The sequence below is a fragment of the Elaeis guineensis genome, chromosome 8 (genome assembly GCF_000442705.2).
Source record: "Elaeis guineensis isolate ETL-2024a chromosome 8, EG11, whole genome shotgun sequence".
In the NCBI taxonomy this organism is placed as follows: domain Eukaryota; kingdom Viridiplantae; phylum Streptophyta; class Magnoliopsida; order Arecales; family Arecaceae; genus Elaeis; species Elaeis guineensis.
The window spans coordinates 114046250-114071676 of NC_026000.2; the positions used below are offsets into that span (position 1 = coordinate 114046250).

The window sequence follows — 25427 nt, forward strand, 5'->3', positions numbered from 1 at the left end:
GCTTAATGAGAATGAGAGCAAAAAAAAAAAAGCTCAAGATTGCCGTGAAGGAGCTTGAAAATGAAAGCAATATCAAACCAATAATTAGATTAATAATAAATTATTATTATTTAATTAATAATAATTTAACATCATCAAGGTGCAGTTGCAACCATGATTTTGAGTCAACTTTCTGATCTGTGCCAAGGGGGTGGTGGTGCGTGCTCGGTGCGGAGCCGCAGAGAGAGAAGAAAGAAATCAAAAAATAAAATAAAAAATATAAATAAATAAATAAAATATATTTTTTAAAATTATTTTTAAAGATTATTTTTTAAATTATTTTTAGAAAGAATTATTTATTAATAAAAAATAAAAAAAAAAAAAAATTCAAAAACTCGCCCTTCCACAGCCGCGCACCCCCTTAGCCCCATGCACCGCCCTTGCAGTCCCTAGCCACGCACCCCCACGGCCCGCAGCTCCGCCCTCGGTCGTGCACCCCACCCCCCGCAACCCCCTCTGCCCTCCTCTGGCTGCGCACCCCCTAGCCCCCCGAGCCCCCATGCCACCCGTGCCGTCCCCGACCACGCACCCCCACCCCCTATAACCCCCACCGCGGCCCCTCTTCCCCGCCCGTGCCACCCCCGCCGGCCCCATGCCACCCCCCACCTCACCAAAAAAAAAGGAGAAGAAATTGCTAGTTGATCTGATGATTTTTGAAATCGTCGGTGCAGCCGACGATTTTACCCCAATCACATCAGCACTGAGGTGGCCGTGAAATTATCGGTTGAGTCAGCGATTTCGAGGTGAACAGTAGTTTTGAAAATAAGTTGAGAGGAAATATTTTTGAAATTAAAGAATAAAAAAATAATAATAAATGAAAAGTAGAAACACCTAACTAATGTACTCGCAAAAAAAAAAAAGCGCACACACAAAAAAAAAAAAGAAAGAGAATGGGAGGAAACCAAAAAGATCCTCACCTCACTCCTAGTCATGAAACTAGAAGAGCGTGGCCCTGCACTCTCCCTATAAACCCAAGTAATACAATGCTACATTGTTATAGGCAAAATTATAGCAAATTCCAGCACAATCCAAATATATTATTACATGATAAAATATCAAGATCAAACCTTTCTGTTGCCATGGTTCCCCTCATTCTTCAACATCCTATGAGTACACTTGTTGGGATATACCGACTGATCCCTATATGCCGATTTATCCTCGGAACGGTCCAACCGATGCTCGACTCTATCCACCGGACGGACAGACGACTCCGACAATGACTGCCGACGATATCCGATCGAAAGCATGCCGGCCGGACAAACCAATACTGTTTCCAACCGGCCGAACCCATATCACCGACTCACTGTCGGGGGTGGCAGCCGATGTCCGACTTCCACAAGGCACCAGGTCAGTCGATGGTGTTTTCGAGTCGTCACCCGATGTCCTAGCAGTCGAATACCGACATATAGTCGGCCAACCCGTCCAAACGCCGTACAACTGCTATGGGCTGTTGTTCTTTCAAAGACATACTGTGCGATCATCCTGGGGCATTGTCTTGCCAAGGATATGGATTAATTTTAATGACTTGACAACCCATGGTAATTTGATAGCCCCTGATGATTTGATAACTTTCCAGTTGTCTGCACCATTAATGGCAGGACCATACCGCATTCTACTATAAAATGGGGTAAGGCAACAGTTTTGATAAGCTCTTAAGCTCTCGAAAAGCTCTTTAGCTCTCTCTCGCTAAGCCCCCCTGGTTTTTTTCACTGTTGCCTAGTCTCCTCTCTGACTTGACCGTCGGAGGGTCCCCACCGGAGGCATCTCCGGTCAGTGAGGACTTTCCTTACAGGTGCGCGTCCCAGGCGATCGGGCGACGAGGAGATTGGCCGCAACAGATTTGGCACGCCAGGTAGAGGTTCGATGGAGGTAAGACAGCGAGCTCCACAAAGCTTGAAAAATCTCTCGAGATGATAAAAATCAGGGCTCAGCGATCGAGAGCTACCGGATCAACGAGGTACTCTTCCCATCTGGAAGAGACCCCTCCTTTACCCTCCATAGCGAAATCCAGCTCTCCGCACCCGGTGGTGACCACGGAGGCACAGATCGTGGCGATCGTACGGCAAATGACCGTTTTGACGGATGCGGTCAAAAACCTCCAACAACAATCGATCCAGTTGCCGCAACTGCCGGTGGAACAACCGGTAGCGCACCCTATGCCATCCAAAAGCAGCCGCCAATGCCCGCATCAACTTCCGTCTCCTCCTTAAGAGCAGCCGTCTCAGCACTCCCACTGAGAAGGAGGGAGGCGGCCACAGTGTGACACCCGTCGGTCCTGGTGTCCCTCTCCTTCCCAGCTGGAGCGAGCGAGGAAGGAGAAGCAGCCGCAGACACCATCCGCCTCACTCTCAAATTCATCAGGAGATTTGATCTCTAGGGTTTCTCAACACCGACGATTGGACGACTACGAACGTAAGTTCGAAGAAATCGATCGTTGGCTTGCCCAGCTCCAGACGGATGCTCAGAAGTCTTCAAACGACGTCGACTTTCAGACCACCCAACCTCTCTTCCAATTTATCCTCAATGAACCGATCCCTAGTCGGTTCAAGAGGCCTCATGTGGAGCCTTACGATGGCTCCATCGATCCAGTTGATCATCTGGAGAACTACAAGGCTCTCATGATAATTCAAAGGGCAACCGATGCCCTCCTCTGCATCAGCTTTCCCGCCACACTTCGTAAAGCTGTCAGGGCCTGGTATTTCGACCTTCACTCAGGAGGTATCCACTCCTTCGCACAGCTCGAGCATTCTTTCGTGGCCCATTTCAGCACCAGCTGAAAACCACCACGAACCTCGGACAATCTTTTCTTCCTCAAACAGAGAGAAAATGAGACACTCTGATACTTTGTGGCCCGATTCAACACGGCCACACTTGAGGTTCGGGATCTCAATGAAGACATGGCTATCTCGGCCATGAAGAGAGGGCTAAGGGGGTCCCGATTCACATATTCCTTAGACAAGACCTCTCCCGGATGTATGTCGAATTGCTGGAGCGCGCGTACAAATACATGCGCATGGATGAAGGAGCTTCCGACCAGTGCCTGACCGAGGGCACGGGCCAGAAGGAGAAGCAGAAGAAAAATCAGACTCCTGCTGAACCCAACAGGTCCCCGATCGATAAACGAGTTTCGTCCCGACGACGGAGCCCGAGATTGCCCCGACATCGGAGTCCGAGACCGACGCATTGCAGGTATGACTCCTACACCCCTCTCTCTGCTCCTCGTGCGCAGATCCTGATGGAGATCGAAAGAGCGAAATATCTGCGACGACCCCCACCTCTGAAGGCAAAGGGCCTCGATCGGAGAAAAAATACTGCTGATTCCATCGGGACCATAGTCACAACACCGAGCAATGCATCCAACTCAAGGATGAAATAAAGACCCTTATACGATGAGGGTATCTCGAAAAGTATCGAAGGGACCCACCGACTTGACCCCTTCCCGACCGACGCCCTGACTTGGGCTCAACGTTTCGTTGGGAATCTATGGCCCAATCGCTAACGACATATCAGACTCTTACAAGAACCATTCTGTCTACACTAACGGAAGGCCAGCGCTGGTGATGAAACCTCTCTAAGTTGAAGCCGCGCTCCTTCCACAGTCAACTCTCGATCAACGCGGCTGGCTAACTTGCCGACTTAGCTTCGACTAAGAAGGGCAAAATGCCAAGATGATCGCACTCGCAACATACCGACTTGGTTACGATCGATCGAAGAATATTCGGTTTGCCACTATTTATCATACGTCCCGACGTGCACGCCCGACCAAGGGCCGGATGATGGATATTCAACTTGTCATCGTTATCCTATCCGAATACGTCAGACACTACTCGACTATTAGATTCTACAGAATGATTGTGTCGACATGCTACGTTCGAAGATTGGCCGACACTCGACCCGACATGTACGCCCGACCAAGGGCTGGACAATGGATATTTGACTTGTCATCGTTATCCTATCCGAATACGTCGGACACTTCTCGACTATCAGATTCTATGGAATGATCGTGTCGATAAGCTACGTTCGGAGATTGGCCAACACCCGACCTGATGTGCATGCCCGATCAAGGGCCGGACAATGAATATTCGACTTGTCATCGTTATCCTATCTGAATATATCAGACACTACTCGACTATCAGATTCTACGGAATGATCGTGTCGACAAGCTACGTTCGGGGATTGACCGACACCTGACCCGACGTGTACGCCCGACCAAGGGCCGGACAACGGATATTCGACTTGTCATCGTTATCCTATCTGAATACGTCAGACACTACTTGACTATCAGATTCTATGAATGATCGTGTCGACATGCTACATTCGGGGATTGGCCGACATCCGACCCGATGTGCACGCCCGACCAAGGGCCGGATAACGGATATTCGTCTTGTCATCGTTATCCTATCGAATACGTCGGACACTACTCGACTATTAGATTCTATAGAATGATTGTGTCGACAAGCTATGTTCGGGGATTGGCCGACATCCGACCCGATGTGCACGCCCGACCAAGGTCCGGATGATGGATGCTCAACCTACAGTCGGGATGACTCTCGACCATTGGATCCTATGCAACCTATATGATAGTCAGGACGCTGGCCTGCGATCAGAGCTTACTTTGCCTTAGCATGGTGCATGCCACTGACTACCTTGATCAACTACGCTGAATTCTACCGAACATCCTAACAAGGTATGTCGGAGCTACGACCTATACACTCGGGGATGTCTCGACGAGACATACAATTTGAATCGCATGCAGGGAAATTTGAAAAGTCTTCGATTTTATTTAGTTGAAGTTAGACTTACAAAATTGGGCCGAAGTCCGATTACAAGTATCAAAAGTAAAACAAAAACAAAATGAAAATAATGGAGCAGACACTCCGACTACTCATCGGAGTCGACTTCCTGCACCGAAAAAAGTTGGGAGTGATTGGTGTACCCGCTCAGGCCGAAGTCGGATTGGAGGTTGGAGCCACCTCACCTTCGGTAGCTCATCCCACCGGCCTAGGGATGGCCTCCTCCATAGCCATCTGATCCTCTGGCATTGGGTCGGCCTCCTCCTCTGCAATCTGGTCCTCCGACCCTGGAGGGACGATGCTGCTCAGGTCGAGCTCCGGGTGCAGACTCTGAATTGCATCCCGGCATCCTCGTACCCCACTCGGTAGGAGGCAAAGCTGCTCTCGAGAAGCTCCTCCCGGTACTCGTCCGAGCTGTCGAAGTCCTCCACTGCCCGGCTCAGTGCCTCTTTAGCCGACTCCACCTCGACTTTTGCTATGTCGGCGTCGGCTTGGGTGGAGGATAGGTTCTCCTCGGCCTTAGCCAGATTTTTCAGGCTAACCAGAAGTTGTTCGCACTTGGCCTCAAGCAGACTAATGCACCCGTCCCGCTCACGCTGCAGCCGATGAACAGAATGGGTCTTGCACTTGACCTGCTCATGGGTCGACTGAAGTTCGACCTCCGAGGCAGCCAGGCCATCGGTGAGTCGAAAAATCTCCTCCTCGAGTCTAGCCTCGCGGTCGGCCGACATCTTTAGCTATTCCACCAGCGTCGCCTTCTCGGCTTCGGCAGTTTTGGCCCTATCCTTCCAAGCCGTCCGGACATCGCCGAACCTTCGGTACCCGACCTCCAACTCAGATATATTATAGATCAGCTGCAAGTAGAAGGTCGATCGTCAGAAAAATAAAATGATGAAAATAATAATGGAGAGGAAAGAAAAAGAAGAAGAACTTGCCTGGATCATGGTTGGGTAGAAGGAAGAGAGCATCTTGATCACCGACCGACTCCTCAAGAGCTCCCGATCGGTCGGGAGAATGGTTGCCTGACACAACCTCCTGGCCAAATTGTGGTTGGCCAGGGCCGACGCTCCCTCGAGAACCCGAATGTCGGTCGATGCGATGCGACTCGCCGACCTTGAGTCATTTGCCGGTGCCATCGGAGCCTTCCCACGATCGGTCACCCAGGCTCGGAGATCGGAGAGGGATGGAAAGCTTGAACTCGACTGAGTTCCTTCCGAGAGTGTGATGGGAGCCGTCGCGGGTCGTTCGGGCTCACGTGCTTCGACCTGAACCTCTTCCACAGGCAGGGGCACCAATACTCCTTTGGCTGCCCCCTCCGTCGCCCCTTCCTCGGACAGTGCCTCGGGTGGCACCGCCGGCGTCGATAGGACGAAGATCGGTTCAAAGCCCGATGTTTGTTCGGTGTCAGGCTGCGCAGCCGCCCTCGCAACGACGGTCGGGGATGATGTCCGGGGCCTCTTGGATGGCCGCGAAGGTCCAGCCCTGGGCGTCGGTCTCTTCCTCGCCGCATGCTGCCAAATGTCGGTATCTGTTAGTCTCACTCTCGACGGCATGCCTGCAATTTCAATGAAAGATTAGTGCAAGTCCAAAGACGGATAAAAAAGTCAAAAGACGACCGACAGACCAAACTGTACCTAAGTGGAGAATCGAACTCAGGCCGACGTCATACAGAGCTTGCTCGGTGATGAGCTCTCTCTGCTTTGGCACTGACACATCCTTCAGTCGGTGAAAGTCCTCTCAGTCTTCTGCCTCCACCCGACTATTTTCGTTCGACTGAATTTGAGGGTCGCCCCAGCGAGAAAGAAACCCCCAGGATAGCGAAGAAGAAGCGAAGAAAAATTGGTTCTTCCATCCGTGGATCGATGATCGGAGATCGATAATGAAGGAAAGGCCCTTTCGGGGATTGAAGAACCACCACCCTCAGGCTTTCGGGTGGGGTTGGAGGACAAAAAATGCCCGAAAGAGAGAGATTGAGGAAAGATCGACAAGAACCGACACAACAAAGTGAAGCTGATTATTAACCGGACTGAGTTCGGTGCCAGTTGCACCGGATAAAGCCCGTAATAATCCAAGACATTCGGACGAACTCCGAAATCGAAAAGCGAAGACCTGCCCGAAGGTTCTCGACATGAAAGGCCACCTAGCCGAAGGCGGGTTGTTAACCCGACCCTCAGCCCCAAGGGCGAAAAGTCCGAACTACTCCGGGATACCATACTACTCCCTAAGCCGTTAGACGTTCGGCCCCGAAAGTGAAGAAGCCTCCACCTCCGGGGTCGATCGGAAATCATCGGTCGGGTTCCCCGACTGATTTCTTCGAGGGGAGGTTCTAGCCATAATGCTAGCCCTAAGAAAAGAGAACAAAAAAAAAAATGCCAAGGGAGTAAGGATGCAAGGAGACAAGAATGAAAAAACTTCGAGAAGAGCTTTCAAAGGAGGATGGAAACAGCTACCTGAAATTAGGAGACAAATCGACAGGGCCTCAATGCCAGAAATAGGGCAGTAAAAAATGAAGTTTTGGATGTGAGTGGCCACATATATATAAGGCTCTTCGACGGTCGAGATGAAAGTGCGCCGAACGAGGGTTTATCGGATGTTGACACGTGGCAGTGCCTGGACCCTTCCTTGGTTCGATGGTTTGACATACCTGCTCCAGATCTATCCACGTCGCCTCCATCCGCGTGAATGATTTTGGCCCAATAGCTCCCTGACGCATGGCGAAAAAATTACGTTTTAGAATTAATTAATTGACGACGGTTTGCATTCCCAATGAGACATCTGACACCGAACTGTCCATTGGTATGGTCGTCAGGGTCTGGGCATGACGATGGAAAACCACTCCTTTCATCCGAAGCCATCGCCCATGTGTTAACGTGGGCCAACACGACATCGGACTCAGGAGTGGGGGGCAACTGTTGGGATATACCGGCTGACCCCTATATGCCGACTTATCCTCGAACGGTCCGATCGATGCCTGACTCTATCCACCGGACGGACAGACGACTCTGACAATGACTGTCGATGATATCCGACCGAAGGCATGCCGGTCGGACAGACCAATACTATTTTCAACTGGCCGAACGGCCGAACCCATATCACCGACTCACTGTCGGGGGTGGCAGCCGACGTCTGACTTTCGCAAGGTGCCAGGTCAGTCGACGGTATTTTTGAGTCATCACCCGATGTCCGACAGTCGAATATCGATATGTAGTCGGTCAATCTGTCCAAATGCTGTACAACGCTATGGGCTATTATCCTGTCAAGGACATGCTGTGCGACCGTCCTGGGGCATTGTCTTGCCAAGGACATGGATTAATTCCAATGACTTGACAACCCACGGCGATTGGATAGTCTCCGGCGATTTGACAATTCCTCAATTATCTGCACCATTAATAGCGGGACCATACCGTATTCTACTATAAAACGGGGTAAGGAACAGTTTTGGTAAGCTCTTAAGCTCTCGAAAAACTCTCTAGCTCTCTCTCGCTGAGCCCTCCTAGTTTTTTTCACTGTTGCCTAGTCTCCTCTCTGACTTGACCGTCAGAGAGTCCTCACCGGAGGTATCTTCGGTCAGTGAGGATTTTTTTTACAGGTACGCATCCCGGACGATGGGCGACAAGAGAATTGGCCGCAACAACACTCATGCCTCATCCGTCTCATTGCTCTCCGCAAACCAAAAGAATCGATCATAGCCATAATGATATATATCTTAACTACATTCCTTCTTCCATACTGAGAAACATGACTATTACACCTCGTATTTGCTAATCTTAGACCCATGCTCCAATAACTTATTATGAAGAAAAAACTACTACTATTGTGTTTTCTTGTAGCTAGTTCTATCCCTTGCTTTTTCTTTCTTTAACTTTTGTAGTTTTGTAATGTCCGTTGAAGGATAGGACATTTTTCTTAGAGAATCACAACCTATATTTTTTTCTTTGGAGTCCTTAACCCCTTGTTCAACCTTTAGATGACTGGTGCAAAAGTATCGGTCTTTCATGATTTTTTAAATTCTTTTTAAAAGAAAATTTTGTTAAAGTATTAAAAATGAAGGTTTTTTAGGATTTTAGAAATAAATATGTAAACTCCATCTTAATTTTCAAACTAGAATAGTTGTCATAATTTTCTCAAGAAAAGGGGTCATTATAACATCCAAAGTAAATGTATTCTTAAAGTCTATTTTTCTAGCATATCTTGCATATGGTTTTTGAAAAAAGCGGATCTAAAAAGTGATTAACAATTGAAAACTAATACAATGATGTTGTAACTTAAACAGCCCAAATGGTCCACTAAAATAAGAGATATTTTCAAAATTTCAAACATATCTAAATTTCTTGTATAACCCAATTTATCAAGGACCATGTTTTGCAATAGAATTTTTAATCTAAACCAATCATTATAGTTTAAGCTATTACCTTTAAATCTGCAACTAACATTTGCACTAGAATTTTGCATTGGATACTAATTACTAAGTAAAACCATATTTTATATTTAAAAACAAAAATCATAGAAAAAAGTATTTATATATAGATAAGCATATAAAAAACACAAAATACATTAGATTACAAACACATACATTTGCGCGCGCACGCACATATATATATATGTACATATATATACGTATATGTATGTATATATATATGTGTGTATACATATATATGCATACATATATACATACATACATATATATACTGACATACATACATACATATACATATATATATATATACAGATACACACACAGGTACATACTACATACATACATATGTATGTATGTATGTATATATATATATATATAGACACATACACACACACATACATATATACATACATATATGTATGTATGTATGTATGTATGTATGTATGTATGTATGTATATATATATGTATGTATCTATGTATGTATCTATACATACATACATACATATACATACATACATACATACATACATACATACATACATATATATATATACATACATACATACATATATATATATATATATATATATATATATATATATTTTTTTTTTGTTTTTTTTTTTTTTTTTATACAAAAACAATATATATATATATATATATATATGTATGTATGTATATATATGTATATGTATATGTATGTATGTATATATATGTACATGTATGTATGTATGTATATATATGTATATGTATATGTGTGTGTGTGTGTATGAAGTTCTAGTTTATAGATAAATTTGCAACCTCAGTCCAGCCAAACCTTTACAAATATCTTAATGGTTAAGAACATAATAGACAATGCAATTTGGAAAACTTAACAATAAAATTAAGGTATATAAAATTCCATTTAATCATTTGTTCTCCTCTATTTGTTCATTTTGAATATAAAATCATTCTTTAAATGTATAAATAATAACAACATTAACTAAGGATGCTAATTTTATCATGTAATACTGATTGTAGAATGGCATCACAATGTAATACAATCAATAATCTATGGCTGTTGTAATAATAATAACTACTGTAATGTTGCATGGCCATTAGGTCAAAGCTTCTTCTCCCATTCCCTTACAAAGGAGATAACCCTATCTCTGGGGTTCGTACACATCCATTCAAAATCATTAAACCCAAAATCCTGCAAAACTAAAGCTAAAAAAATGCATAGCTCCCCACTCGACCACCACCACCTCCTCTCTTCCCTCTGCCCTCCTCCTCTCCTCCTCCGTCGTTGCCCAAAAATCCTAATTCCTCCCCCTCGAAATCAAAGAATCCCCTCCTCCTCCCTTCATGGCGTCGCTCCCTCGTTTTCTTTCTTACCCACTCTTCCTCCCTTTGTGCCCCCACGAGCTCCCCACTAGTGAGGACAACAATGCCACATACCTTGAAAGATTCCATCCTTGATGGAAGGAGTCCGGGGATAAGGCCTACCATTGCAACTGGATTGAGCATGGTTTGGCCCCTCAGAAGTAGGTCCTCGCCCTCAAGGCTGACTTTGTCTGCAAGTGCCTCAAAAAGGACATCGAGGTCCCCCTCCACTCCCTCGAGGCCATCCAGGCCTTCAAGTTGCCCCACCCCTCCTACCATCGCAAGAAGATGGAGGAAGGAAGAATAGACAGTTCAAAAGAAGAACTGATAAGTATACATCTAGCTCTTCTCAGAGCCATACTGAGTCTCAAAGGAACAAGCCCTAATTGCTTGATTCATGCTTTGAGTCCTCAACCTCGAGCTTAATTATTAGCCCTATATCTCATCTGGTACTCTTGCTCTTAATTTGATTTGATTTTTGATCAACAATAATATTTTATTAAAATTAGTAAATTTTTATTTGCATTCCTACTTTTTTTTAATCACTAATATAAACTATCTTCACTCGAGGTATCCAGATTAGAAAGATCAAATTTTTACCATTTCATTCTCCAAAAGCTATAATTTTTTTTGGATTTTTGAGAAATTTGGTGGTAGAAGATTTAGATGTAGAAGTGATTGACTTATTATCTTAGTGTTTGAATCATTTCCTTTGTTTTGGTTTCATCTTTTCTACTTTATTTGGTTGGCGGGGAGCAGATAAAGGCAAGACAGGAGAAGAAGAAGGTGGGCTCAAGGAAGTCATGGGGCTTGGAGGAGTGAGTAGAGGATATGAGGGTCAATAAGGGAGACCTGGCAGAAGACTATAATGGTTGTGGTTGTGGAAGATTACTTTATTTGTTTACTATCACTTTTAGTCTTTTATGTATTTGTTTGCTATACTTGTAAAAAAATTATCAATTTATGATCTATTATATTTTTTGCTATTTAAATTCAGTAGCATAGAACGGGCTAGTTGCTAACTCTTAATGATATTGTGGTGGAAGGCAGTATGGTTGAAGCCAGTACTTTGGTCATTGATCTTCATATAGCACACAACCATGAGAATAGAGCGGGAGATGGAAGAAAATGATAGCTATAGGGAGGTGGTGTAGGGGATACCATAATGAGGTTAGCGAAGGTGATGATGCAGAAAAGTCGGTGATATTAGAGACAAAGAAGGTGAAGAAGATCATAACGCAGATATCAATAAGAAAGAGGTACAAGAAGGGGAGTAGGAGGGGCTCAGAATTATGTTAGATGGACAAGAGGGATAGAGAGGAGGGATGAGGACAATGATAGGGTTTAAAGAGGAGGAGGTGTTAGAAAAGGAAGAGTTGGAGGGAGTAGGATTGTCTCGGGACTAAGTTAGATGGAGAGAAGAGATGGAGAGGACAAATAATGATAGCAGCATGGTTTAGAAAAGATGAAAAGAAGATGCTGGAAGAGGAGGTGATGGTAGTCGATAGGGCATATGTGGGGTATAGGTCTAGATTGGATAAAGAGAAAGGATGGAAGGAGGGATGAGGATGCTGGCAAGGTTTAAAAAGAGGAGGTATTGTAAGAGGAGATGGTGGAAGTGGGTGGAATACCAGTGGGGCTAGGGACCATGTTAGATGGAGGGGAGAGATGAAATGATAATCTGCTAAAATTTTCGTTCGAGCATTCCATTCTTGTTGAGGCAGAGAACTGACTTGAGCGTCAGAGAGTCTTATCGGAGCAACCCCACCTCCGGTTTAGACTTCTTTTGCAGGTCCCGACGGCGATCGCGACTCCCTTGACTCCAACTTCTCCGACGTAAGTGGATTTTTGCACCAACAACAGCAATTTATGTATTGAATAGGATTCTCTCTAAAATCATTCCTACCACACCATATGAGATATGGCATGGTAAAAAGCCAAGTCTGAATCATCTTAGAATTTGGAGTTGTCCGGCTTATGTCAAGAGACAGCAAGCGGATAAGTTTGAGTTCAGATCTTTTAGAGCTCGGTTCATAGGATATCCTAAAGAGTCATTAGGATACTATTTCTATATTTGAAAAACCACAATGTGATTATGAGTCGAAATGCTATTTTTTTTGAAAAATAGTTTATCAAGATGGTAGCATCGGAAGAATAATTAAGCTCAAGGAGAATGTCTCCAAGAGCAATGAGCTAAAGAACCTGAGGAACCAAATCAATCAAACCAGTCCTAACACAACCTCTTCCATCTCGTAGATCGACTAAGATTTTTTATCCTCCTAAAAGTATTTAGGTACCATACAAGAGGATGTAGAGAAAATATTCCTCACGAAAAATAGGGTTCATGGTGATGATCCCAAGACCTATGACGAGGCGATATCAGATATTGACTCCGAGAAATAGTTAGAGGCAATGAGATCAGAAATTGACTCGATGTACTCAAACCAAATCTGAACCTTGGTAGATCCATCTGAAGGTATTGTACCTATTGATGTAAATAGATCTTCAAGAGAAAGATAAGTACAGATGGGAATGTGGAGACATTCAAGGCTAGGCTCGTAGCGAAAGGTTATAGTTAGCGTGAAGGCATTGACTATCAGGATACCTTCTCGTCCGTAGCCATGCTAAAATCCATCCCACATTGCTTGCTGTTGCAGCCTATTTCAATTATAAAATATGGCAGATGGATGTGAAAATGACGTTTTAAATAGATATCTTGAGAAAGATATCTATATGGAACAGCCGCTTGGTTTCACATCCAGTGATGATGATCACAGGATCTGCAAGCTACAAAGGTCCATTTATGAACTTAAGCTAGCATCTCGGAGTTGGAATACTCGTTTCAATGATGTGATCAAAATATTTGATTTCATCAAGAATGAGAAGAAATCATGTGTGTTCAAAAATGTCAGTGGGAGCGCAGTTGTCTTCCTCATACTGTACGTAGATGACATCTTCCTGATTAGGAATGATATTTCCATGTTGATCTCAGTCAAAGTATAGTTGCCTAAGGAGTTCTCTATGAAAGATCTAGGAGAGGCATCCTTTATATTGGGTACTAAGGTCTATAAAGATAGACCAAATAGGATGCTGGGACTTTCACAGAAGATGTACATAGAGGAGGTGCTAAAGAGGTTTAGCATGAAAAACTCCAAAAGAGGTTTATTGCCTTTTAGACATGGCATCATCTCTCCAAGAAGATGTGCTCTAGCACACCTGAGAAGATTGAACGCATGAGCAAGATCCCTTATGCTTCGCAATAGGGAGCCTCATGTATGCCATACTATGTACATGACCTGATATAGCCTATGCTGTGAGTGTCACAAGCAGATATCAGTCAAATTCAGGCGAAGAGCACTGGATTTTTGTGAAATGTATCCTTAAGTACTTGAGAAGGATTAAGGATATGTTTTTAGTCTTTGAGAATGGAGAACTCCAGATTCAGAGATATACAGACTCAGACTTTATGTCTGATATAGATGATCGAAAGTCAATATCTGAAAGTCTGTTCATTTGCAATAGTGGTGCAGTTAGCTGGAAGAGTTTCAAGCAGACTGTGATTGCTGATTCCACCATGGAGGCAGAGTACATTGCTGCATCAGAAGCTGCGAAGGAGGTATTTGGTACAAAAAGTTTGCCGCAGAGCTTGGAGTGATGTCATCGAATGTCATACCTCTTTACTGTGACAATAATTGCACCATAGCCCTAGCTAAGGAGCCAAGATCTCACTAGAAGTCCAAGCACATCGAGCGATGATTCCATTTGATCCGTGATTACCTCGAAAAAGGTTATGTCGAGGTTATGAGAGTCGACTCCACAGACAATGTGGCAGATCCGTTGACTAAGCCATTGGGCCAGCAAAAGATTGAAGCCCACCTTGAGAAGATGGGACTTAGATATGTAACCAATTGGCATTAGGTCAAGTGGAGTTTGTTAGATGTTGCCCTAGATGCCAGATCGGCTAACACATTTCTGTACAGATCTAAGGATAAATTTATAATTTTGACTATAAATAAATAAAAGGGTTATTCTTCTATCACATTGTGTATATTGTGTCTGTGATACATCCTTTAAGTTAGTAGGAATGTTAATTCATATTTTCAAGAGTTAAAAATTTAAGACATGAATTTACATAACTAACTCATAAATAGCTCCTGACCATAGGATCATCACGAGGATGGTGATCGATTCGGAAGGTTGGTGTATGATCGCTTCTTTAGGATAGATGTGTCTTGAGTCTACGGTGTGAAGATACCGGAGCGAGAGTACAGGTATTCATGGAGAACGAGAGTACTGAGCGTGACCATTTCGAGCAGTCATAAGGAAGTCTACCTTCTCGTCAGTGACTAACTCGATGCTGCAGTTGTGTGTCTAATTTTTTGACCTGAGGTGCATCGACAGTTCATCTTGAGTGTGTTATAGTTTGACTACACCATAACTCGATCTCCTAGCCATTCGAAATTTTGAGGTGTATGTTGGCTGTAGCATATTCATTGTAGGAACTAGATCACACCAAGATGGGATCTATCAACCTCGATAGATGAGAGGAGTAGTCCTATGATGATCGAAAGATCGAGTCCTTAAGCCCATGGCCATGGCAAAGTGAAATAATGGAAAAAGAATTTTTCATTGAGGTTTCACATCGGACTTGGATCGATCGATCGATTCATATGACTGATGTTGGGTTTGATGAGTTCACCTTAACCCTAATTTAGTCAGGACTCATAATAGAAGAACTCAATCATACAGGTAGCTGCACCGAGAGGTTTGTCTTCAGTTCTGATGGGTTGCCACCACATACTGCTAGGTGTCACTGATGGATTTTGAGAGCAATTAGAATGATATTGATGATCGATCATTCTAATTATCTGAATCAGAAGAGTTCTGTCCATCGAAAGGAGTTTCGATGATGTCGATGATGAGATCACGACATGTCTCATTACCATACAGAATTGAACCTAACTAGGTCACACAAACAAGGGTTAGGATCTGGATGTCATCAATTGGGCTAACCCAATTGATTAGGATAAGATCCAATTAGGTTCAAGAAAATCGTGCTAGTACACGATTGAGCCTAACTTTCTCATCGTGTAATCTTTTCTGTCTCTACTGAGCCAAATGTGATTTGACTCATCTAGAGAATCTTAGAAAGGTTTCTCTCAGTCTAAATGAAGCTTGTCCAGCTTAGAAAAGGCTTGTCTTAATTCATGAGACAAATTTAAGACAACACCTGCTAATTCCTAGTACCTACCAATTTTATTTTAGGACATCTGTCAAAAGTTGACATATGGGTCTTAAACTGAAGAGAGATCATTGGAGAATTTTTGTGGAGTGTCCACAAGCCAAGATACATCAAATTGGGCACCATAATCAGATTATGATGTGAGCACAATTGGATTAAAGTGGACGCCCCAAGTGGATAAGGATTGGAGAGTCTTGATCAATTTAAACTCTTGGGCGCCACCTCTATTTGTGCTTATCCAATGTTGGTGCTATCTTTTGGAGATAAGGTGGGGTTCTTATCTGATATGATCAGATGATATCACTTCATCAATCAAAATTTTTTCAGAATTTATTAGAATTTTTTGATTGGTTGAATGATGTGGCACTGCGCAGCATACAGGGTCTATATAAACCCTGCTGCACCTAGGGTTTCGAGGTAGAAGTTGTTTTATGCACAAAACCCAATAGCTGCCGCCCCCTCCCCTCTTCTCCATATCCTCTCTGCTCTCCTTCCTCCCCTCTTTATGTCCAAAGAGTTGGACGTCCATCTGGCAAAGATCCAAGACGTGATAACGCCTGGAACAGAAGGCTATAGGACATCTTCGACAGGCTGCTGCTCCAACTTCAGAAGGAGTTCTGAAGCACTTTCAAATCAGATAGAGATCTGATTTTTGGAGCATAGATTCGCGAGGAGAAGATGTTCTAGGTCCTGCCCGAGTGATACCGGTAGAGGTCAGACGCTTGCGTGGCTACATCAGAACCTCGGACTGTGCAGAGATCATCTACAGGATAATCAGATTACCCTTGAGGTATTACTTATTTCTCATCCCTTTTAGATTTATTTTTAGATTTAATATCAGATATGAAGATTAGATCTGAAATATATGTAGGATAAATTTTTTTAAATTATTCCATCCTAGATTTGATGAAATCTGGAAGATCCTACGAAGAAAAGTGATTTTCCTCCTTCACTTGATCCTCGGCCCCCACCGACTCCGGCGCCCTGGCTACCCGCATCGTCCCCTGCCACGCACCCCCACCCCCCACAATCCCCTCCGCTCTCCCCTGACTGCACTCCCCCCTAGTCCCTGTGCCACCCATGTCGTCTCTTGCTACGCACCCCTTCCCCCCCATAACCCCCGCCGCCCTCTATCTCCCTCAGCCGTGCCACCCCCTACTGGCCCCCATTTCACCCCCCACCGGCCCCCAAACCCCACCTCCTCCCCCTCCGCCCTCCATCTGCCCTCCATAAAAAAAAAAAAAAATGAAATTACTGATTGAGCCGGCGATCTCTGAAATCGTCGGTCCCCTCTTCTGGCCACCTCGCGTCAAGGTGTCCATAAAATCTAAACCGGCGATTTCATGATGGATGGTAGTTTTGAAAATAAATTGAAGAAGGAGGTAGTTTTGGAAATATAAAATATAAAAATATAAAAAAAAATTTGATTTTGTAGGTGTTCGCATGTATAGTTTTAATATCCGGATGAAATTACTCTTGGCTCCTATAAACTATTGCCCTAAAATTCAAGTTACAAAATTATTATTTTGGGCATCATGCCACATTAAAGTTCTATATAGACCGGATTTGGTAAGAAAAGGATTGCTTGTCTGCGGCGCGAGGCAACTAACAAAGGGAGTTGCAAATAATTTGGTTTAAAGGAGGTCCTATAAATAAATTTTATTCTACAGTTTTTAGGAGGCCTTATAAATATTTAGGGGCTATGAACAAGCTTTTCGCCAAAATAAGAAGGGGAGTCCGCCGCGTAATGGTGGTCAGGGCGGAGGAGGCCGATACCGCGTCAAGTCGACGTAACGGTAAACGGCGTTTGATCGGGCGGCGCTGACGTGGCGGAGGGCCTGGACGGCGGAGATGGGCGTAGGCTATAAAAGGCCTTTAGCTCTCAGCTCTTTCAACGTTTCTCTTGCGCTCAGGCTCTCATCTCTCTTCTTCGCTTTCTAAGTTTGAAATTCCAAATCTCCCCGTTCTCGCCTTCTCCGGCTGACGCCCTTCTCTCTGGCTTCGATTCCAGGATCTTTCCTCGCTTCGAGAGGGGGTTCCTGCAGTCAAACCCGCCTTCAACTCCAATCGCTTGCCAATTAGGTTCCGATCCAAACATGGTGAGCTCTTTTCTTCTTCTCCTTCTCGGCCCTCTTGTCTCTCCTGCCTCTCTTTATTCTACGCCGTCTTCGCTTGAAAATCTAGGTTTTCTTTCGTTTTTTTTTCCCTTTCTTGATTGCATTCTGATTTTTTTTCGTGTGTGTTGTGATTCCGGGTTCTTTTCTCGCTCTTCCCACAATTCACGAAAATTAGGTTTTTTTTGGCTTCTGTTGTCGATTTTCTTTTTTATTTTTGGTTCGGTTAATGTGATTTTGGTATCAAGAAAGGAAAAAGAAGGAATCTTGATGCCCGAATTGCAAAAATTGGGCACTAGGGAATTGAATCCAGATACCAGTGCATTTGTTGGTGCAACATCAATGATGCCCGGATGCTTGCAGTAGTCTAGTTCGTATGCATGAACGGAGCACGGAAATCACAGGGATATAAACATATAAGAGACTCACCTGGTGTGCGTTTTCTTGATCTTGGAGGGTATTTTGGGTGTTGGGTTTGGGATAGGTGCGCTTGAGGCATACAAGTTTCACAAGGATGAACTGACGAAGATGATGATTTTGTGCCATCCAATGAAGATTAGCAGCTGTTTGTTTTTTCTGTTTTGTCGACTGTTGTTTCTGTTTCTCCCTAAGTCTGAAATTTTGATGTTTGTCACTTTGTTGTTTCTGTTTGCCATCCAATTAAAATTTGCTGCTATTTTTTGCTTTTTGTGACTTTGTGTAGTTGCTTAATTGCTTGCACATTAAGATCTGTTTTCATGCAAATTTGCTTATATTTCATGTCTAATTTTGTTGTTCATATTTCAGATTTTGTCCTTTTATGCAACAGCCTATTACTGGCAGGTTTATCTATTAAACAAGTTAGATTAACAGGTTAAACAGGTTAGATTTTGGGTTGGGTTAACAGGTCCAACAGTATTGGGCCAAGAGTCCAAGACCTTGGATAAACAAGTTAAACAGGCCGGGTTGGATAAATGGGTTCCTGTTTATTAAACAAGTTAAACAGGTCGAGTCGGATTGCCGGTTTATTAAATTGGATAGGTTCAGATTTCAAAATCTGGCTTATTTAGTAAACAGGTCTGATTCATGTTTGGGCTTTTCTGACCCGATCTGCATCTGAGCCGATCCGTTTATGACTTGACCCGACCTGATTGCCATCCCTAAGTTGGATCACTGATTCATCCAAAAATTGGCAATGTTTTGAAGTTGGATAATTAAGCTTTCAAGTTGGATAGTTGAGTTAAATTATGAAGGCTTAACAATGAACATATGGCTGGATATGGTGGTTTCTCAATATGAAAAAATGGATGATTCCTATGGGCAATCATGTTTTGAGGGATAAACTCAAGTAACAATAGCTTCTTTTGGGTTTAAGAGGTAGAATCATGCTACCTCATTAGCAGAGGGGTATTGAACCTGACTGATATCAAATAACTGCAGGGATAATCTCAATAAAATCCAGCATGTGAATACTTGTTGGCGGTAGGCACCTAAAATTTCTCCTAGTAAATGTTTAGTTCTTGGGTTACCTAGGGAAAACTTACATCCCTTCCATTCTGTGATACTGCATCAAGTTTGTTTGGAATCATATGTTTTCCAAATGAAAACATGGCCGGGTTCTTTATTTAGTTCCAAAATACAAGGTATATGAAGCTCTAGATGAGTACCTATTAGGATTGATTAGAGAAGACCCTGAATTTCCTACACATCTCACAAGAACTGAGCATCTTAATGTCTATCAATGTCTAAGATTTCAGGTTTTGTTTCAGAAATGTTAAGGGCTTCAGGAATTTAGTCAGTAGTATCATTTGTCTATGACTAGTATGTGTTAATGTATGCAAGGGGTCAGCAACTTTTATGTTTATTTTCATACATTGTGCAGTTTTTAGGTCCATATCAGATTTATTGTTGGGGAACCATGGGGGTACTTTGAGACTTCAAAAGGTAGAATATATTATGATTTTTATATAATTTGAGCATGGTGGTGTTTTATAGATAGGGGTATTAGCAAATTAAAAGTGTAAAATTAAGCTTTTAAACTCAATTTTGGTTTCAATTTAAGTTTAAGCACTTTAACTAGAGTTCTGGTTTCCACAGTTTTGGTGCCTTCGGCAATTTCGCTTTGAGTTTCAGACAAAAAGATTCAGTAAAATACAAAAATAGAAAGAGAAAAAAGAATCAGGGCAAGTTTCCTACCATTTTATTGTATTTTGAGTTATCTAGGATCATATTTTGTGTAGTTGGTGGATTTAGCCTGAAATTGAACTGTATTGATGCTTTAATACATCAAAGTTATCATGATGATGTAGTTATCTGTAGTGCATAAATACCAAATATCACTAAATCAAATATAAACTAACAAGTCATTCAGAACATATGCCTATGCCTATTTGGTACTACGATAGTATAATGGAGGATTGCCTCCCAGCTTCTTCTCTGATCATTAGTTTGATCTCTTTCCCAGTTTCCTACTTGTACTATAATGGTGAATCAATTTTCTTATTCTTTTGTCTGATAGCATGCTTATGTTTGACACTCATCATGGATGTAAAAGGATCCAATCTTTTGTCTATCAATTGATTTGGGCTTTTGGCTTTATGCAGGGTGACAGATTCATCCCAGTCAGGTCCGCAATGGATTTCGATGTGGCCAATCTCTTGCTAACAACGCAAGAGATAAAAAAAGATAGGTCTTCGCGGTCGGATTATTACCAGAAGCTTCTTTCAGAATGTTTCTTAAACAATAGGACCCGAATATTTGTGTTCAAGAGCAAGCCCCCAGCACCAGTTAATGAGATGTTTCAAGAATACTTGGGTTCTTCTTGTAAGTCTAGAGTAGTGAAGCAGTGGAGGCACATACCAAAGAATGCAGAGAGGACGTTAGATGCCCCAAATATGATAGGTGATTACTGTCTAAGTTTGCTTGATTGGGGGAGCAGCAATGTCCTGGCAGTTGCCCTTGGGAGCACAGTATATCTGTGGAATGCCTCTAATAGGTATTGTTCGGAGCTTGTGAGTGTTGGAGATGATGGGCCTATCACTAGTGTCAGCTGGTCTCCAGATGGGCAGGTGCTCGCCATTGGCTTAAATAATTCTCAGGTCGAGTTGTGGGATCCAAGAGCTAGCCAAAGGTTGAGAACTCTGCGACGGGCTCACCGATTCTGTGTTGGATCAATGGCTTGGAATGATAAAATTCTGACGACCGGAGGAATGGATGGTAGGATTTGCAATCATGATGTGAGAGTGGAAAACCGCATTCTTCAGAACTATAGTGGACATACACATGAAATCTGTGGCCTAAAGTGGTCACATCAGGTCAAAAATTGGCAAGTGGGGGGCGTGATAACCTCGTGCACATATGGGACATATCAATGGCCTCTGCAAATCATCGTCCAAGTCAGAATCAATGGCTTCACAGATTCAATGACCATACTGCTGCTGTAAAGGCCCTCGCATGGTGCCCCTTTCGGCACAATCTGCTTGTATCTGGTGGTGGTGGGACTGACTGGTGCATTAAATTTTGGAACACCCAAACTGGTGACCTCTTAAATTCAGTGAATACTGGTTCCCAAGTTAGCGCACTGCTGTGGAGTAAACATGAGAGGGAGCTGTTGAGCTCCCATGGTTTGCCTAATAACCAACTAACACTATGGAGATACCCATCAATGACTAAGATTACAGAGCTTACTGGTCATACATCACCTGTTCTTTTCATGGCTCAAAGCCCAGATGGTTGCAGGGTAGCATCTGCAGCAGCAGATGAAAGGCTTAAATTCTGGGCCATTTTTGAGTCCCCTGAGGTGCCAAAACATGTAGCTGAAACAGCAAATGCAGGGCCATTTGCCAGTTTCAGTCATATCAGGTGATAAAGCTAAGCCATGTGCATATGTATGTGTGTTATGCCTGTGTGTTTATATATGCTCCTAGGTGTTTATATCCATAAATATTTATGTATCCATATCATACATTATTTATTTATTTACATGCATATGCATGTTTGTGTTGTTATAGTTCAAGGTTATATAAAACAATGGCATCTAAAAACACATAAACACACGTGTACAGGAATATGCTAGCATGGTAATACACAAACCCACATTCAAACACAATCACACATGCACATTCAAACAGCATCACACATGTATATGCATTTGCACATATGCATGTATCATGTTTTCTATTTTTCTTTTGGCATTCTATTGGTTCTGATTTTCTTATCATAACATAGCAAGGATCAGCTGGAATTTAACTCATGCATTAAGGATGAACTAGTACTTTCTTTAATTTAGTGACTTTCGTCATGAAAGAAAATGATTGATGTTATTCTTAAACATCATCTTCTTATTTCTATAAGTTTTTTAAAATATTAATATGAATAATATTATGATAAATGGATATTTCTTAACATGGCTTGCATGTTCTAAAAGTTCTGCATTTTAAGAATGCTTTAATAAGTCTTATGGTAGTATCACATTTCCTGAAGTTCCCGATAAGAGAACATTGTGGCTGTGCAGGAGGGCAAAATAAGATTTTGGTGAAGAAAAGGCAGGTCTCTGACAACTTAGCTAAAGATGATTTTTTTATGAATAAAGGTGGAAGAACTGATGACTGGCAAGTGCTTGACCATAAGGAATAACTCCAATTCGTAAAGGAGTAGCAGACTGCACGCACACAATATTTTTGAAAATCAAGGCAAAAGATTTATTTTGACCTCCAATGTTCCTGGAAAGAAACTCAGTGGATCTGTTTCAGTGGTAGATGGTGCAATAGAAATGAAGTAAGACCCTATCTCATCTTTTTTAGGTTATTTAGTGTATGTTGCAATGGGAATGTTGCAAGACTCTGCCTTCTTTCTTTTAGGTTATTTTTCATGTTTTGCACACATTGATATTCAAAGTTATTGGAGCCCGTCAAGGTAAATTCTTATTTGGGAATCTTCAACAATGTGGCCTTTTTCTGGGACTTTCATCGTACGAAAATTATATTATCTTACGTAAATTGATTAGTATTTGTTTGGGTGTATGGCATGGAAGATTTGTCAAGCCTGTTTTTGATGATTTTGTTCTGCCATTGAAGACATATGCTGATGTCATCATACCATGGGGAGGTGATAACCATGTTGCAATTGATTTAATTGTGCAACATATCCAGACAAAGCTTAGTCAACGTGACTTCTGCAAAATTTATCCCAATGTATATGTTATTGAATCGACATTCCAGGTAATTTCATTGTTGAATTGGTTCCACTAATCATCTATCAGATCTTCTTGGTGAACTTATCGATCTTCATCTTGTTTGTTCTTTCGCTGGTTAGCCCTTGCATATTAATGTTCCTGAAGGCTCATGTAAAAACAGATACGAGGAATGCATACACTTATTGGCCATAGGGAGATAACAACACCCGACTTTGTCTTCTATTTAGATCAGTTGATTCAGCTGGTAAATTAACCTTTTTGTTTTCTATTTTTAAATGAATATCTTTGATACAAATTGGTAGGATGTTAATTATTGTCATCGTAATTATTTTGTAAGAATAATGGTGTGCTAAGCTATGGAGCATGGTCTTGGTCATCTGCCATTCGCAGAGAAGCAGTGGTCACTCCAACAGGTACATTATATAAGAGTCTCACTCCTTTTTTTAAAACTAAAAAATATTCCGTGAAGCTATTACTCGTGAGATGGTGAATCTTTTAGAAAACAGTAAAGTTCATTGCATCTGTCACTTGCATATTCTCATTTAATCTGAAATATCATTTGTTGAGAAAATTCTACTACGAGCTCGACATCATGAATCTTGTTTGTACAAATGATTAGTAATCCATCGGCACATATGTAGCAATTGGACTGATTATAAGCTCCAACCTCTTAGTTAGGTGGTCGCCGAATCTGAACCATACAATACTTGCGAAAGTAGAAATGTGAAGAGGTGAAGAAATGGATATTGTGGATATGACAAGATTATTTCTTGGCTTGCAAACCCTTTCCCAGTTTACAAATTAAAGACTCCTCTGAAACCCTAAATTCATGTAAAAAATGTCTAGGCTAAATATTAGATGTCAGACAAGCTGTTGACATATATACAGAACAATATGTTTTAAGAACCATTTCCTTGCAGAAAACAAAAGTTTAGCACATAGGCAACCAGTTCTTAGTAAGGCCCTCTAAAACAGGTCCCAAAATTTTTCTGCCAAAGCATGACAAGGCCAAATAACTTTGTTCAACTTCACAAACGTCCAAAGCCCAGTTCTAATTTCTTGCTGAATCAAAGATGAGAATATCATTCAGTCTGTCTACATTGATAATGGAACCCATTGTTCACTGGTGGCTTGTTTCAGAATAAGGCAATAAGGCAGTATTTCTTTCTAGGACAGAAATGGACTAGGACTTCTTGACTAGCTATGATCATAGATTTCCTTGGCAGAGGTTTCCATTGACCCCTCTTCATATGATGCCAATTTGCATTTGTAAGCCTAACAAATTCGGCAATTTTGTCATTTGAAACTTCGAATCGTGCAAGCTATCGAAGATCGAATTTAGTAATTTGTGCCCATCTTGTTACCTAGACACTTCATTTTTAAGCTGTTTGGAAGTGTCAACACTTTTGTACATTTGGACATGGCACGACATGACATGACATGGCTGGACACTCCTATTGGAAGTGTCCTGTTGATGTCAACAAGAAATGTCCTACACTTGCACTTTTATTTGAAGGGACTGTTAATGTTAAGTGTTGGACACTTTAAGTGAAGTGACCTAAGATATTGTGGGGCATTTGGAGCAAACTATTGTTGTTTTTTTTAATTTAAAGTTATTAGAATTATATGAAACTTTAAGCAAAATGTATTTATTTTTTAAAAAAAGGAATTAAAGTGTCTTAGACATCATAAATAGCTTTAAATACATCTAGCAAATAAATTAAACAACTTGCAAACTATGAATTCCAATTAAAACACCAAAAAACATGTGTTTATGCGTGCAATATGTATATATATTTTATATATTTTACGTACTCTGTGCCTCCATGCCTAGATTTTTTGGAAGCTTTTGTGTCTGACACTTGGACACTTGGCACCCATGGCAAGTATCTAGGTAACCTTGGTGCCTTCCACCAACTTGTTGACTAGCTGATGACTGTTGCATCTACTTGATGAGTTTTTTTTTTTGTTTTTTCCTAAATAGTGAAGTAATATGTAATGATTTTTCACTTGCATTTGGTCTCAACCCAATGTCAATGTAATAGTTGATCCTTAAAAATGACATGCATTATGTTGCCTACAAACATCAAATACAATCCTTTCCAAATACTCACCAACAGCTTCTGTTAAAACTTCTAATTCATAATATGGCTTGGAAATATAGCTTCATCATACTTAACATTCAACAAGTGCTATCACATCACCACCACAAACCTTAACAAGAATAGGATCACAAAGAATATTCCTAACAAAATTAGGAGTAAAATACTTTGACTGCGGTAAGGTTTC

General features: G+C 42.1%; 1 protein-coding gene across 1 annotated transcript in view; it reads left to right on the top strand.

Annotated features, from left to right (window-relative positions):
• Positions 1-17566: 17566 nt before the first annotated feature.
• LOC105037370 (cell division cycle 20.2, cofactor of APC complex) overlaps positions 17567-25427 on the top strand; it is a 28869-nt gene continuing 21008 nt past the window's right edge. The window contains 8 exon segments of the mRNA XM_073262119.1: positions 17567-17764; positions 17863-17950; positions 20548-21250; positions 21253-21805; positions 22458-22720; positions 23020-23163; positions 23299-23382; positions 23476-23551. Of these exon segments, the coding sequence (XP_073118220.1) occupies positions 17703-17764; positions 17863-17950; positions 20548-21250; positions 21253-21805; positions 22458-22470 (1419 nt within the window). The 5' untranslated portion in view covers positions 17567-17702 and the 3' untranslated portion in view covers positions 22471-22720; positions 23020-23163; positions 23299-23382; positions 23476-23551.